General features: G+C 32.3%; 3 protein-coding genes across 3 annotated transcripts in view; 2 read left to right on the plus strand and 1 right to left on the minus strand.

Annotated features, from left to right (window-relative positions):
- The window catches only part of LOC145729707 (limbic system-associated membrane protein-like), a 90,201-nt gene extending 74,926 nt beyond the window's left edge, over positions 1 to 15,275 (plus strand). The window contains exons 4-7 of the mRNA XM_081980569.1: positions 4,989 to 5,121; positions 13,755 to 13,930; positions 13,984 to 14,110; positions 14,163 to 15,275. Coding sequence (XP_081836695.1) covers positions 4,989 to 5,121; positions 13,755 to 13,930; positions 13,984 to 14,110; positions 14,163 to 14,281 — 555 coding nt within the window. The 3' untranslated portion in view covers positions 14,282 to 15,275. The remainder of the gene's footprint in view (positions 1 to 4,988; positions 5,122 to 13,754; positions 13,931 to 13,983; positions 14,111 to 14,162) is intronic.
- LOC145729254 (sodium channel protein Nach-like) overlaps positions 1 to 15,412 on the plus strand; it is a 59,448-nt gene that overhangs the window by 23,472 nt on the left and 20,564 nt on the right. The window lies entirely within an intron of this gene.
- LOC145729705 (uncharacterized) overlaps positions 5,611 to 15,412 on the minus strand; it is a 74,920-nt gene continuing 65,118 nt past the window's right edge. Inside the window, exons 2-3 of the mRNA XM_081980565.1 lie at positions 6,247 to 6,333; positions 5,611 to 6,193 (exon numbers count right to left, since the gene is read on the minus strand). Coding sequence (XP_081836691.1) covers positions 5,765 to 6,193; positions 6,247 to 6,333 — 516 coding nt within the window. The 3' untranslated portion in view covers positions 5,611 to 5,764. The remainder of the gene's footprint in view (positions 6,194 to 6,246; positions 6,334 to 15,412) is intronic.

Raw genomic sequence — 15,412 nt, forward strand, 5'->3', positions numbered from 1 at the left:
AAAAATAAATTGATCGTTTGTCTATCGATTTTAAGATGTTCTATATTCTGGAAATGAATTCCAAAGTTATACAGGAATTAAACAAAACAGTGTCTTGTCTCTTTTTCTTCTGTGACTGTACTGTCGCCCATTTATCTCGAACAAATTAGGATCCAGAGCGTTGTTATGCCGTAACTTAATCAGGTCGACTTAATTCGAACATACGGTAGTTCGCAGCTTTTCATAGTTTCCAAGGCAAGCGTTTACCGGAAGTTTCGCCAAAATCTCATTTAACATTTTCAAAGCCTCCGCACTTCTCCCTGTTCGAGTCGAATGGAATTTAGTTCGACTTGTTTCCTGACTAGGTAATTTACTTCATTCTTAGCAGGATTACGTAGGTCGGCGAATAGCAATTTCCTTGTAATTAATTTCTGGGCACGGCCTATTGAAGTGTTAGAGTCTCCGTTTGGCCAAGATGGCGTCGTTAAGAAAGGAATGGCAAATTAAAGGACACCTACGTCTTCAAAATTGAACTGAGCAGGAAATCCATGTTAACGTGACACAACATTTTTGTGTTTTAGCAATTATTGCAATGGGTCCTAATTAAAAACGTTTTTAATTAATTAGGAAAGTTCAGCAGTTGTCGAAATATGTTTGAACTTTATTCCCACAATGGCTGTGGTAATCTCACGTGCAGAAACTTTAGAAACTTGTCCCACTCACTAAATTAATTACTTTAAAATATGTGTAAGTAGAAGAAGTAGATAATGAAATTGCATGCTTGTTATTAAACTACAGTTACCAGTCTTGTTATTGTGCTGTGACAGTTGAAAAGTTAATTTTTACACATAATTTTAGTAACTTTTCAAATTTGATGTTTTAGCACGTATCTTCCCTAAAAAATCAACCCCCATCAAAACTTTTACGCTGCAAATGCTAACTTAAAAAAAAATCCCCATCCCAAACATTATTCGTTTTTCCCTCCCAAATGAATTCCAAAGCACCAAACTTCCCAGGAGACAAAAATTCAGTTTCCATACACATTGGCTTCGATATTGCCACTCTAAATTCTTTCAAGAAACGCCCCGGTGATTTATGTGCGTCAATTTCACTCGCCCTCAACATTTACCTATACAGAAAAATGCAACGACCATACAGGAAAAATCTCACATTTTTCCGAAGAAAACTCATGTATTGAACAACAGCTCCACTTTGTAAAAATACGTATTGTATGTACCAGTAGGTATAAACTAAAATCTGTTTTTGCTTAATATCATATCATTTTCTTTCTCAGTAACAGAAACTTGAACAGCATTTTCATTACTTCAAAACATAAGCCAAATTGTCAGTGAAGGTAACAATCAAAAAAAATATTTTGTTTACGTTCAAGATTAGCTGTAACTGGTCTATTTCATATCACACAGTTGCGAAAAGTCTAGATTCTGTAACCGTTGGCAATTGCCTACTTATCCTTTCTCTTAACTGTTAAGGAATGAAGCAATATCACTGTAGGAGTGGAAAAAAGGATTTTAAACACAGAACTACTCCTCACATTAATTCCGTCATATTAATTTATATTATATGCATCTAGTTTAATGGGTCCCATATGTGCGATTTCGATAATAGCAATGATACATAGTTCTGGATGCATGTACTGGAGGATTAGATACGTCTTGGGGTTTAATGAAAATTATTAATGAAACCAGATTAGTTTCGTCTCATTAGGGAATAGCTAGTTCAAAAGATGAATCTAACGAATTATGTAGTATACTCAAAACAGTAAAAGTTTAAAGTGCTCTGGTTAGGTTAGGTTAGGATAGTATAAATTTAGGATTAATTAACAATTTTATTTAATTACTCACTTACAGTTCAACTAAGTATAAGTGTAAAATAATTGTAATAGTATATTACGTAACTAGTGCTGTAAGTTACAAACGAACTCGTATAACCTTAAAAAGACTCAAAATATTATTTTAAGCTGAAAAACGGTCACGTGATTTTCAGGCGTCCATTTTCGTATTCAAAACAGTCACATGACCTTAAGAAAGTCATTTTAAACTGAAATAGAGTCACGTGATCTTTGTGATTTGAAACACGTCACGTGACAAGCAAGATAACGTTTTATTATTAAAAATGTCCACGTATAACTTGAAGATTGTTATTTTAACCTCAAAAATCGTTAGGTAACCTTTTAAATATATCATTTTGGCATTAAAAACCGTCACGTTATTTTCAGGCGTCCATTTTCGTATTCAAAACAGTCACATGACCTTAAGAATGTCATTTTAAACTGAAATAGAGTCACGTGATCTTTGTGATTTGAAACACGTCACGTGACAAGCAAGATAACGTTTTATTATTAAAAATGTCCACGTAAAACATTAAGATTGTTGTTTTAACCTCAAAAATCGTTACGTAATCTTTTAAATATTATTTTGACATTAAAAACCGTCACGTGACCCTCACAATTCCCTTGTAACTTTTTAGCATGGACACGTGACTTTTAAAATTAAATTTGATGATTGAAAACACTCACGTGAAACGAACTCGTATAACCTTAAAAAGACTCAAAATATTATTTTAAGCTGAAAAACGGTCACGTGATTTTCAGGCGTCCATTTTCGTATTCAAAACAGTCATATGACCTTAAGAATGTCATTTTAAACTGAAATAGAGTCACGTGATTTTTGTGATTTGAAACACGTCACGTGACCAGCAAGATAACGTTTTATTATTAAAAATGTCCACGTATAACTTGAAGATTGTTATTTTAACCTCAAAAATCGTTAGGTAACCTTTTAAATATATCATTTTGGCATTAAAAACCGTCACGTTATTTTCAGGCGTCCATTTTCGTATTCAAAACAGTCACATGACCTTAAGAATGTCATTTTAAACTGAAATAGAGTCACGTGATCTTTCTGATTTGAAACACGTCACGTGACAAGCAAGATAACGTTTTATTATTAAAAATGTCCACGTAAAACATTAAGATTGTTGTTTTAACCTCAAAAATCGTTACGTAATCTTTTAAATATTATTTTGACATTAAAAACCGTCACGTGACCCTCACAATTCCCTTGTAACTTTTTAGCATGGACACGTGACTTTTAAAATTAAATTTGATGATTGAAAACACTCACGTGAAACGAACTCGTATAACCTTAAAAAGACTCAAAATATTATTTTAAGCTGAAAAACGGTCACGTGATTTTCAGGCGTCCATTTTCGTATTCAAAACAGTCACATGACCTTAAGAATGTCATTTTAAACTGAAATAGAGTCACGTGATCTTTGTGATTTGAAACACGTCACGTGACAAGCAAGATAACGTTTTATTATTAAAAATGTCCACGTAAAACCTTAAGATTGTTATTTTAACCTCAAAAATCGTTACGTAACCTTTTAAATATATCATTTTGGCATTAAAAACCGTCACGTGATTTTCAGGCGTCCATTTTCGTATTCAAAACAGTCACATGACCTTAAGAATGTCATTTTAAACTGAAATAGAGTCACGTGATCTTTGTGATTTGAAACACGTCACGTGACAAGCAAGATAACGTTTTATTATTAAAAATGTCCACGTAAAACCTTAAGATTGTTATTTTAACCTCAAAAATCGTTACGTAACCTTTTAAATATATCATTTTGGCATTAAAAACCGTCACGTTATTTTCAGGCATACATTTTCGTATTCAAAACAGTCACATGACCTTAAGAATGTCATTTTAAACTGAAATAGAGTCACGTGATCTTTGTGATTTGAAACACGTCACGTGACAAGCAAGATAACGTTTTATTATTAAAAATGTCCACGTAAAACCTTAAGATTGTTATTATAACCTTAAAAATCGTTACGTAACCTTTTAAATATATCATTTTGGCATTAAAAACCGTCACGTGATTTTCAGGCGTCGATTTTCGTATTCAAAACAGTCACATGACCTTAAGAATGTCATTTTAAACTGAAATAGAGTCACGTGATCTTTGTGAATTGAAACACGTCACGTGACAAGCAAGATAACGTTTTATTATTAAAAATGTGCAAGTAAAACGTTAAGATTGTTATTTTAACCTCAAAAATCGTTACGTAACCTTTTAAATATATCATTTTGGCATTAAAAACCGTCACGTGACCCTCAACTTTTTAGAATGGACACGTGACTTTTAAAATTAAATTTGATGATTGAAAACACTCACGTGATCTTCACGATTCATTTTTAGAATTAAAAACATTCTCGTAGCCTTTACAATATTAGTTTAACATAACTTAAATTCTCTTGTAATGTAATTTAAACCCAAAAAACAGTGACCTTTAAAATGTATATTTTACTATTAAAAGTAGTCACGTGATTATCAAAATTAAAATTGAAAAACGCTATCAATTTCTGGTTAGTTTCATGCAACTTTCCTTTTTGATGGAAAGACACTAATAAAAAAAATTATACAGAGTGTCCCACGTTTTTCTATGCTGTTCAAAATAAGACGTATTTTATAGCATTTTGATCCTGAATTTGAGAGTTTACAGGTCACTTCCAAAGTAAATAGTGTTCTAGTATCACGTGACAACTGTCAGCAACATCAAAACTGTCAAACTTTGCGCAGTTTGGACATGAAGCTCTAAAAATACCAGTATAGAACAGGTTTTTTGAAGTATTTGAGTCTTAAATTCTCTTGTAATGTAATTTAAACCTAAAAAACAGTGACCTTTAAAATGTACATTTTACTATTAAAAGTAGTCACGTGATTATCAAAATTAAAATTAAAAAATGCTATTAATTTCTGGTTAGTTTCATGCAACTTTCCTTTTTAATGAATTGTACAGAGTGTCCCACATACAACGTTAGAAAATGGAGCACCCCGTATCCACAAACCATTTCCTTAAGTGTTATAAAAGGCAGCACAAATGGGCCAAACCCTCAAAACCACGCTAACTTGTTATGTACACAATGGAAAATCGTTTCTACCGTGTTCTATGGATGTTGAAATTCAATTTTCTTTTTCAGATAATTCGCTCGGAGAAATCCTCTAACTGGACCCTCCAAATCAAATTTCCTCAAATACGAGACTCTGGCATATACGAATGTCAAGTGAACACCGAACCAAAGATGTCATTACCATTTAGATTAAATGTTATAGGTGAGTATTCTACAGAACGTGCCGATATTTTCGATAAGGGTAATCTAAATTTTTTTTAACAAATGTAACGCTTCCAACAAATAGAATATGCGTACGCCGCTTTTCAATTGAATGAGTCAATTGAAACACGGAAAGCACCGGAAAAAAACAAATTAAATTACCGTTTTGCCTGTTTTTTTGTATAAAAAACGGTTATTGTAAATGGGATTGTTAATTATAGGGGTATATTTATTTCCGTGAATGGAAACAATGCAAATTAATTTTCAAAAGCTTATGGAGTCCCTCCAAACAGAGAGAATATAATAATAAGGAAAATGTAAGATAATACTGTCTATATTGCTGTATTTTCTCCTCCCTCTGTTGTTGATGAATTGGAAATTCTCGGATAAATGCCTTAAAAGACAATCTAAAAAGTAAATTAATTTTGAACCGGCAGTTTTGAAGGATATTATTAACTCAAAAGGTGTGATATCAATCAGACACTCAAAATTTGCTTCTGATATTGTTTATTATATTTTAAAGTAAAAGTGGCAAAACATGCCTAATTGAAAATTGCAGGAGTAAAAATTTCAATTTATTCGAGTCAAGCTCTGCATTTTTTGTGAAAATTAAAAACTGTGTTGTTCCTCAGTTACGCATTTCTCTATGACTCTATTGTATTAGTATCAATTTCCCTATTTTTCTCCACTTTATGCAACCCGTCCAAAATACAAACCAAATTTTTAAGACATAAATCGCCGGGTGTTTCTGCCGTTATGGTTTTACAATCGTCAATGTAGTGAAGGTCTTCTTTTGCATAACCGGCGGATTCCTGTAGAAAACTATACAGGTTGTCGTAAAGCATGGTACCACCATCTTCTGAAAGGTATCCCTGTTTCTTGTAGCTGCACACCAAGTAGGACTTGTATTTTTCGTCATTCTTGGGTATGTCTTCTTTGATCGCTCTCAGTATTGTTTCGATCCTAACTCCAGTCTCAAGCATACATGTTTTACCAATTTTCCTCATTTCTTCCCTTGTCAGTTGACGTTTAGTGGATGTTGTTACTTCTTCAGTTTGGTTGGTGGGCGCAAGCTAAAAGTTGTTTAACGTTAATTCTAATTTTTTTTTTGTTGAGATTATCCTACCTGAACAAGATCACAAAGATACAAAATCATCAAACAACCAAATATGTTATACGTGACGTTCACCATCGTAGCAACTTTATTTGGAGCAAGTGTTACTAAATAGCGCACTGATCTGAGAGAGAAATGTTGGTAATTATGTTATGAATTCATTGTCAATGCATTATCAAGTTAACCTTAAATTATTTGTGACCTTTAAGTTCAGACGAATTGATGATTAATAGTAAAAAAAATATTATCAGAGCACTATACAACTATTTTGATATTATTGAATGCAACTTGAGTGTACTTGGACCAGTTATCTTAATATTGACGTTTTTGCTAGAAAATGTATGAATTATTATAAATAATGATACTGCACTGTTTTGTCTTTAAAATTCTGAAAAGCTAATTTATAAAAATAGATTGCTTAAAGTGCAATTTTGGCAATTTTTTATTTTGCTCCAGGAGGGTTCTAATGCACAGCAAAAAACATATTTATACCAAAAGACCTTAAATTAAGTGAAATAAGTTCAAAAAAAGCACATTAAAATTTTTCATTTTTCACAAAAATTGAAAGAATGGGGGGGTATTTGAGTGCTTTTTTTACTACTTTTTGAAATTCAATATCTCGGTAACGTGAAGAGCTAGAGAGGCCAGTTTTGGCTCATTTTGTAGTATTTTGTATCCTCTTTCTTATGGCGTTTGAATGAAATTTATAAGAGTTCAAATAAAAAAGTTACACTCATTCAAAAATTGAAAAAATGTCATTTTTGCAAAAAGTGCCATTTTGGCAATTTTTTATTTTGCTCCATGAGGGTTCCAATGCACAGCAAAGGGCATATTTATACCAAAGGACCTTAAATTAGGTGAAATAAGTAGAAAAAAAGCACTTTAAATTTTTTATTTCTCAAAAAAATCGAAAGAATGGGGGGGTATTTGAGTGCTTTTTTTACTACTTTTTGAAATTCAATATCTCGGTAACGTGAAGAGCTAGAGAGGCCAGTTTTGGCTCATTTTGTAGTATTTTGTATCCTCTTTCTTATGGCGTTTGAATGAAATTTATAAGAGTTCAAATAAAAAAGTTACACTCATTCAAAAATTGAAAAAATGTCATTTTTGCAAAAAGTGCCATTTTGGCAATTTTTTATTTTGCTCCATGAGGGTTCCAATGCACAGCAAAGGGCATATTTATACCAAAGGACCTTAAATTAGGTGAAATAAGTAGAAAAAAAGCACTTTAAATTTTTTATTTCTCAAAAAAATCGAAAGAATGGGGGGGTATTTGAGTGCTTCTTTAACTACTTTTTGAAATTCAATATCTCGGTAACGTGAAGAGCTAGAGAGGCCAGTTTTGGCTCATTTTGTAGTATTTTGTATCCCCTTTCTAATGGCGTTTGAGTGAAATTTATAAGAGTTCAAATAAAAAAGTTACACTCATTCAAAAATTGAAAAAATGTCATTTTTGCAAAAAGTGCCATTTTGGCAATTTTTTATTTTGCTCCATGAGGGTTCCAATGCACAGCAAAGGGCATATTTATACCAAAGGACCTTAAATTAGGTGAAATAAGTACAAAAAAAGCACTTTAAATTTTTTATTTTTCAAAAAAATCGAAAGAATGGGGGGGTATTTGAGTGCTTTTTTTACTACTTTTTGAAATTCAATATCTCGGTAACGTGAAGAGCTAGAGAGGCCAGTTTTGGCTCATTTTGTAGTATTTTGTATCCTCTTTCTTATGGCGTTTGAATAAAATTTATAAGAGTTCAAATAAAAAAGTTACACTCATTCAAAAATTGAAAAAATGTCATTTTTGCAAAAAGTGCCATTTTGGCAATTTTTTATTTTGCTCCATGAGGGTTCCAATGCACAGCAAAGGGCATATTTATACCAAAGGACCTTAAATTAGGTGAAATAAGTACAAAAAATGCACTTTAAATTTTTTATTTTTCAAAAAAATCGAAAGAATGGAAGGGGACCGTATTTGAGTGCTTTTTTTACTACTTTTTGAAATTCAATATCTCGGTAACGTGAAGAGCTAGAGAGGCCAGTTTTGGCTCATTTTGTAGTATTTTGTATCCCCTTTCTAATGGCGTTTGAGTGAAATTTATAAGAGTTCAAATAAAAAAGTTACACTCATTCAAAAATTGAAAAAATGTCATTTTTGCAAAAAGTGCCATTTTGGCAATTTTTTATTTTGCTCCATGAGGGTTCCAATGCACAGCAAAGGGCATATTTATACCAAAGGACCTTAAATTAGGTGAAATAAGTACAAAAAATGCACTTTAAATTTTTTATTTTTCAAAAAAATCGAAAGAATGGAAGGGGACCGTATTTGAGTGCTTTTTTTACTACTTTTTGAAATTCAATATCTCGGTAACGTGAAGAGCTAGAGAGGCCAGTTTTGGCTCATTTTGTAGTATTTTGTATCCCCTTTCTAATGGCGTTTGAGTGAAATTTATAAGAGTTCAAATAAAAAAGTTACACTCATTCAAAAATTGAAAAAATGTCATTTTTGCAAAAAGTGCCATTTTGGCAATTTTTTATTTTGCTCCATGAGGGTTCCAATGCACAGCAAAGGGCATATTTATACCAAAGGACCTTAAATTAAGTGAAATAAGTACAAAAAAAGCACTTTAAATTTTTTATTTTTCAAAAAAATCGAAAGAATGGGGGGGTATTTGAGTGCTTTTTTTACTACTTTTTGAAATTCAATATCTCGGTAACGTGAAGAGCTAGAGAGGCCAGTTTTGGCTCATTTTGTAGTATTTTGTATCCTCTTTCTTATGGCGTTTGAATGAAATTTATAAGAGTTCAAATAAAAAAGTTACACTCATTCAAAAATTGAAAAAATGTCATTTTTGCAAAAAGTGCCATTTTGGCAATTTTTTATTTTGCTCCATGAGGGTTCCAATGCACAGCAAAGGGCATATTTATACCAAAGGACCTTAAATTAGGTGAAATAAGTACAAAAAATGCACTTTAAATTTTTTATTTTTCAAAAAAATCGAAAGAATGGAAGGGGACCGTATTTGAGTGCTTTTTTTACTACTTTTTGAAATTCAATATCTCGGTAACGTGAAGAGCTAGAGAGGCCAGTTTTGGCTCATTTTGTAGTATTTTGTATCCCCTTTCTAATGGCGTTTGAGTGAAATTTATAAGAGTTCAAATAAAAAGTTACACTCATTCAAAAATTGAAAAAATGTCATTTTTGCAAAAAGTGCCATTTTGGCAATTTTTTATTTTGCTCCATGAGGGTTCCAATGCACAGCAAAGGGCATATTTATACCAAAGGACCTTAAATTAGGTGAAATAAGTACAAAAAATGCACTTTAAATTTTTTATTTTTCAAAAAAATCGAAAGAATGGAAGGGGACCGTATTTGAGTGCTTTTTTTACTACTTTTTGAAATTCAATATCTCGGTAACGTGAAGAGCTAGAGAGGCCAGTTTTGGCTCATTTTGTATCCTCTTTCTTATGGCGTTTGAATGAAATTTATAAGAGTTCAAATAAAAAAGTTACACTCATTCAAAAATTGAAAAAATGTCATTTTTGCAAAAAGTGCCATTTTGGCAATTTTTTATTTTGCTCCATGAGGGTTCCAATGCACAGCAAAGGGCATATTTATACCAAAGGACCTTAAATTAAGTGAAATAAGTACAAAAAAATAATAAATAAATATTCTAACAATACTATTCAACAAATTTGGGAAATCCCAACATCAAACTAGCTTTGACTTTAATTTAAAACCGGTTAGTGATCACTTTTGTTGTTATTCCCTCGTCAAACTTACAAAACAATTAAACCATTTCGGGAATGTGGTTCGTTAGCTTAATTCACTATAAATTCAATTTACAAAATTACATTTTACCTCCATAGTAAATAGACCTGAAACCCTTGAAGTCATCTGTTCCAAACATGCTAAAAGAATTTTAATTAGTGACAAACACTTTTGAAATCAAATTAAAAATACAATCAAAAAACATATTTTAGCATACGCAGTTCATATTCGAAAGTTTTAAACCAACGAATATGCTAAAAAGCATTTCTAGGCGGATTTTAGTTTAAACGACAGCAACTTTTAGTGAGGTATGAAGTTTAAATTAGTTTTCCAAACCATATGCGCATTCTGATTATGAATGTGAAGCTGATTATTGCATTTTTGCAAATACCGACATAGTATGTAGTTAGTTTGCCTCGGCAGGGAAATAGTTTAGATGTAATTAAAAATAACAGTTAAATGAAAGTTGCTTTATGAGCCAGTAAATTTGCAAATTACGTTTTTACAACCGGTAAAATCATGTTTTATATCCGCAAGAAGAGAAAACAATGGTCTCAACAAAGAGTTGTTCTCAAATGAAATATTTGTAATACAGTGGGTAGTTTCTGATTAATCAAAAAAAGCAGCTTTCTTTGACCAAACACAAACTACGAACTTTCAAAAGTTACGGTTCAAGTTCAAAAAGTAAAAAATCATCACTCATCAGGGAATAAACATTTTTTTATATGTCGCAGTTGGTAAATTGAAAGTTCTAACCAAAAACCTTATAATCTTTCATGTTTTCCTCTAGAAATTTAATCCCCCAAAATGGGTTTCAAACCTGGCTCTAAGAAATTTTAAGCAGGCTGCAACTTTTGAGCTTCTTTCAAATCCCTCAGTGCATTTCCTAACGAATGGGATCTCATTTGCCCTCCTCGGAGCCTCGAATATTGCAAAAGCCTCCCATAAAAACGGGCTAGTTGATGGATTAATTTCGGGAAGGGAAAGCAAGAAAAGTTACTTTCTTTGTCACCGTTGTGATAATAAATCCACTTAGCGCTTGACTCCTTTAATAAATTACGCAGTCTGGCAAGTTATCTGTATTACTGTGATGGCGATTTATTACACAATTTCTTGCATCGTCATTGTTAGTTTGGGAGATTAACACCGTGAAATTGTTAGTGGAGCAGTCTTGTGGACGTTGTTTTTACGTTTGTGTTTGTAAAAGCTACCAAAATTGGGTCTTAAGAGTTTATTTAACAGTTTCAAAGCTGTAAATCTTGTGCTCCGGAAGTTAAACGTCTAGCTTTGATGTTGTACTACGTCGTCTTACCCATCTTTTTTCTCTAAGCCAGAAAGAGAGAACTTTATATTTTTTATTAATCAGCTCAAAATCAAAAAAACCAACCAGAGATTTATGCAAATATTTGTATCCGATCGATACGGTTATCGCTCGCTTTCGAATAGCAATTACTCTCGATCAGGACCCTTATTATTGGAAATTTCAATAGGACCAATTATAACTTTTGCTTATTTAACACTAAATCGGGGGTGTAATGCTCGGCTATGTTCCACCTGGTTAAATTGTTCGATCAGGGAATTAGTAAAGTCGACAATGTAAATATTGCTGTATATATACCCTTTGGATTAGTTCAATTTAGAACTGTTAGAACCCTTAATTGATGTCACGTATCAAAATTATCACAAAACTTAATTTGACGGTTGGTTATTTTATCAGAAAGTTTTTGATTCCCTTACTGTCTAGCAGAGCTGTCGGTAGTTGAATTACTTTAATTGGAAAATGTAGTTCAATTAATTTTAAGTAATTGAACTACTGTAATTAGATTACTTTTCAAAAACAATAATTGTAATTGATTTTTCAATTACTCAGCAAAAGTAGTTGTAATTGGTAATTGATTTTACGATTTGTTCTATAATTGAACCACTTTGAAAGTAGTTGAATTACTTTCAGAGTAATTGAATTACTCTCAGAGTAATGGAACTACTTGTTTTTGAGGTTAGATACGATTGTTGTGTTTTGCGCGGTCGAGAAGTAGCGGTTTACTGAACCGGGTTCAGAGCGGCGTTTTAGATGGGTAAATAAAAAAATAGAAAAAAGTTAGAAAGTTGCGATTTTTGCTGCCTGGTGTAGTATTTTGTTCTCTTCATTTTAACATTAAACAACGCTATAGGTTGCATTTCATTTTTTTTGAGTTAGGGGGTAAAATAATATTTCTTTGTAAAAAGCGCCACCTGTGAACGAAAGAAAACAACTTTAAATAATTATTTATGAAGCATCTAATAGAAAAAAACCTGCTCTTTTCAATGGTGCCAAACTTAATGTTCTACGACAAAGGGTTTCGAAGTTATCGCAGTTTTTTTAAAGCAACTTTTGACTTACCCCCCACCACTTTAAGTCAAGAAATGGAGAAAAAAGGTTTTAATCAAAGTTGTTGCTAGTAAACGTAGCTTCCGTTTGCAAGTATTTTCATAGTGCCATTGTATTTGAAATTTTGGAGATATGCACTTTTTTTAAGTTAAAGTTGTTAGTACGCCCTCTTGAGGACATTTCCTGAAACTGAAAATATTTTCTAGCAATTCTTTTGGCCCCTTTTTATAACAAAATTTTTTTTTTTCAAAGCTCTACGATTAACCGTTAAGTCAAAAAAGCCGAGTGTCACTCTTATTTGGACACCCTGTACATTTACTACTGCCAATAAATAAATTACTTTTTAGTAGTTCAATTACATTTGAATAGTTCGATTACATTTTATCAGTAATTGAATTAATGCCAGTAGTTGAATTACTGTAATTGTCTATAAATTCAACTACTTTACTGAAGTAATTGGTGTTCAACTACATTTTAAAAACATTGACTAATTGTAATTCAAATACTTTCACGAATTTGAGAGTAGTTGGTAATTGTAATTTAATTACTTTTTTTGAGTAATTGCGACAGCTCTGCTGTCTAGGAACTAAGACACAAAATATTATAAAACCTTCTTCTAGTTTCCATGCATTTAGATTACTTAAATTACCTAAATGGTCACAACCAATATCCTTCAGCATATATGACTTACTTATACTTTGAAGGGTATTCAAAAGCCTTCCACACATTCGTACCTTACGGCATTTACCCTCTTGTACACCTTTGATAATACAGAAATTGCTTCATAATGAGTAACTGCCGTAATTGCAAACCGTGTATAAGCAAACAGAAATCGAGACTAATGTATCCAGAAGCTTAAACACGTGCAGAAACCTCAAAGGGCTTATAAGTGAGAAAGCTCCAAGGCATATATACATTAAAACTCGACGAGCTTTTCAGTTATTTGCGGTATATTGCAGCAAAGGGAACGAGAACGTTATTTGTGAGCTTTTATTTTCGTGTTTCTTTCAGCAACATTTTTGGGTAATATTGTAACAACCAAATTTAGGACGGTAGAAATAAATTGTAATTTCAATATAATACCGCTTCAGGCAACAGCAATAGGGTATTATCAATTTAGAGAATTTACCCGCTAAAACAACAAACAATTCAGCAAATTGCTCGTAATTGAATCTCCACGTTACCAATAACAATGATAATGTTGGTACACAATGAATCGAAAACAACCTATTTAAATTCTGTCAATATACCACAAATTTAATTATTATATTAACTAAAACATAAATACACTCGTTTAAACATACGTAATTGCAGATAAATAGATACTGTTGTGGTCGAACCACGTCACGTTCGAGTTAATTTAATAAACAATTAAAAATTTCCAGAGTCCAAAGCAAAAATATTAGGATCCAGTGATCGGCATGTAAGAGAAGGCAGTTCAGTCACATTCATATGTAAAGTGAACCAAGGACCACACGATTTGAACACCGTGTACTGGTTCAAAGACAGTAAAATCGTCCAACCTGAAGAAAACAACGAAATTCAAAGGATACGAATACAGGTCAGTTTGACAACGTCCACTTTAATCCAAAATTGTATTCTTTATATTCACAGAACACTTGGAAGGATGCTCTAACTTCCCAGTTGCATATCAGCAGTGTCAACTGGTCGGATTCCGGAAAGTATTCTTGTGTACCAACTGCAGCATTGCCGGATCACTCAAACCTTTACGTCATCACTGGTAAATTAGTTGTAAACATTGATCCATATATAAATTGTTAAATGAATTACAGGTGAACATCCGGCAGCCATGCAACATGGCAACTCCAACAGTACCGCTTCGGTTTTCTCCAGATTTATTATGTTTTCAGCATTGGCAGTTGTAATACTGATCACACTTGATATCAGGTGAATAACCAAAGCTGGAAGGTAATAATCTGAATTTCTATAGGACAAAAGACTCTGTAAATAATACCTACCACTTCATATAATGTTTAATGTGAAATAATATATAATATAGAAACTAATGTTAAAACAGAATTTCATCATGTTAAGTGGTTAAAACAACACAAAAACATTCCATTAGTTCCACACTGCAAACACCCCAGTTAATATTTTAATTCATAAATCCTAGCCTTATAGTTTATTTATACGCTTGCATAATCCAAAAACTGTACATAGTTTTAAACAGGCACATATGTTAAACTTTGCTCAAAAATACCTGGATATTGATTTGTGGATTTACGCGAAATGGTGTTTTGTATATTAAAATTAAAAGCCATGTAACATATTATTTAGCTTTGTAGGGTAATTACAATCAGAAATGTTACATTAATCAATGTAGGACCAAGATTATCCCATGGCAAAATGTTTGCCTTTATTCAATTAATATTAAGAAATCATCAAAATGGGAAATGCAAATTTTGGGATAATCCAGATCCATTATACCTTTAATTTCTGACGTCTTCGATGGCCTAAAAATAAGAATAAACAAACTGTACATTTTAAAGAGGGTAGGTATGCAGAATGCGAAAGAAAATGAGATTAATCTAAGGTCCGAAATTGATAAAAAACAAATTTAAGCGGCTTTGTTGATAGCTAAAATGGATTGCAAAAAAATCCGGCTAGCTTTATCTGACTTTAGTTGTAACGTTCCGGAAGACCCGTCGGGCAAATCGGTTTTCGACCACGTAGAACAGAATTAGCATAGAAAAATGTTTGTGATATTCAAATTGTTGAAGGTTGGATAAAAAGGCCAAAAAGTACTGGACGAACGATGGTTACCTTGACTCCCTTTTAGCGCGTAAAAAACCTTGGGCGCAAAACTTCGATTAAAATAATTATTGTAAAAAATACCTCCTTTAGGATTGTACTTTATTTTTTAAAATAAATCCTCTTTCTTTCAATTTACTGTTTTTTATTTGTTGAACCCTAAATAGAATTTGGAACAAGCATTTTGTGCAAGAACACAAATATGTTAAACAGGACAGCTTGCTAGTGATGTCCAATCCTATTTGAAAAATACCTTCCTACCGATCAACTT

This window comes from Ips typographus, linkage group LG5 (genome assembly GCF_016097725.1).
Source record: "Ips typographus isolate SLU linkage group LG5, UJ_Ityp_2.0, whole genome shotgun sequence".
Classification (NCBI taxonomy): domain Eukaryota; kingdom Metazoa; phylum Arthropoda; class Insecta; order Coleoptera; family Curculionidae; genus Ips; species Ips typographus.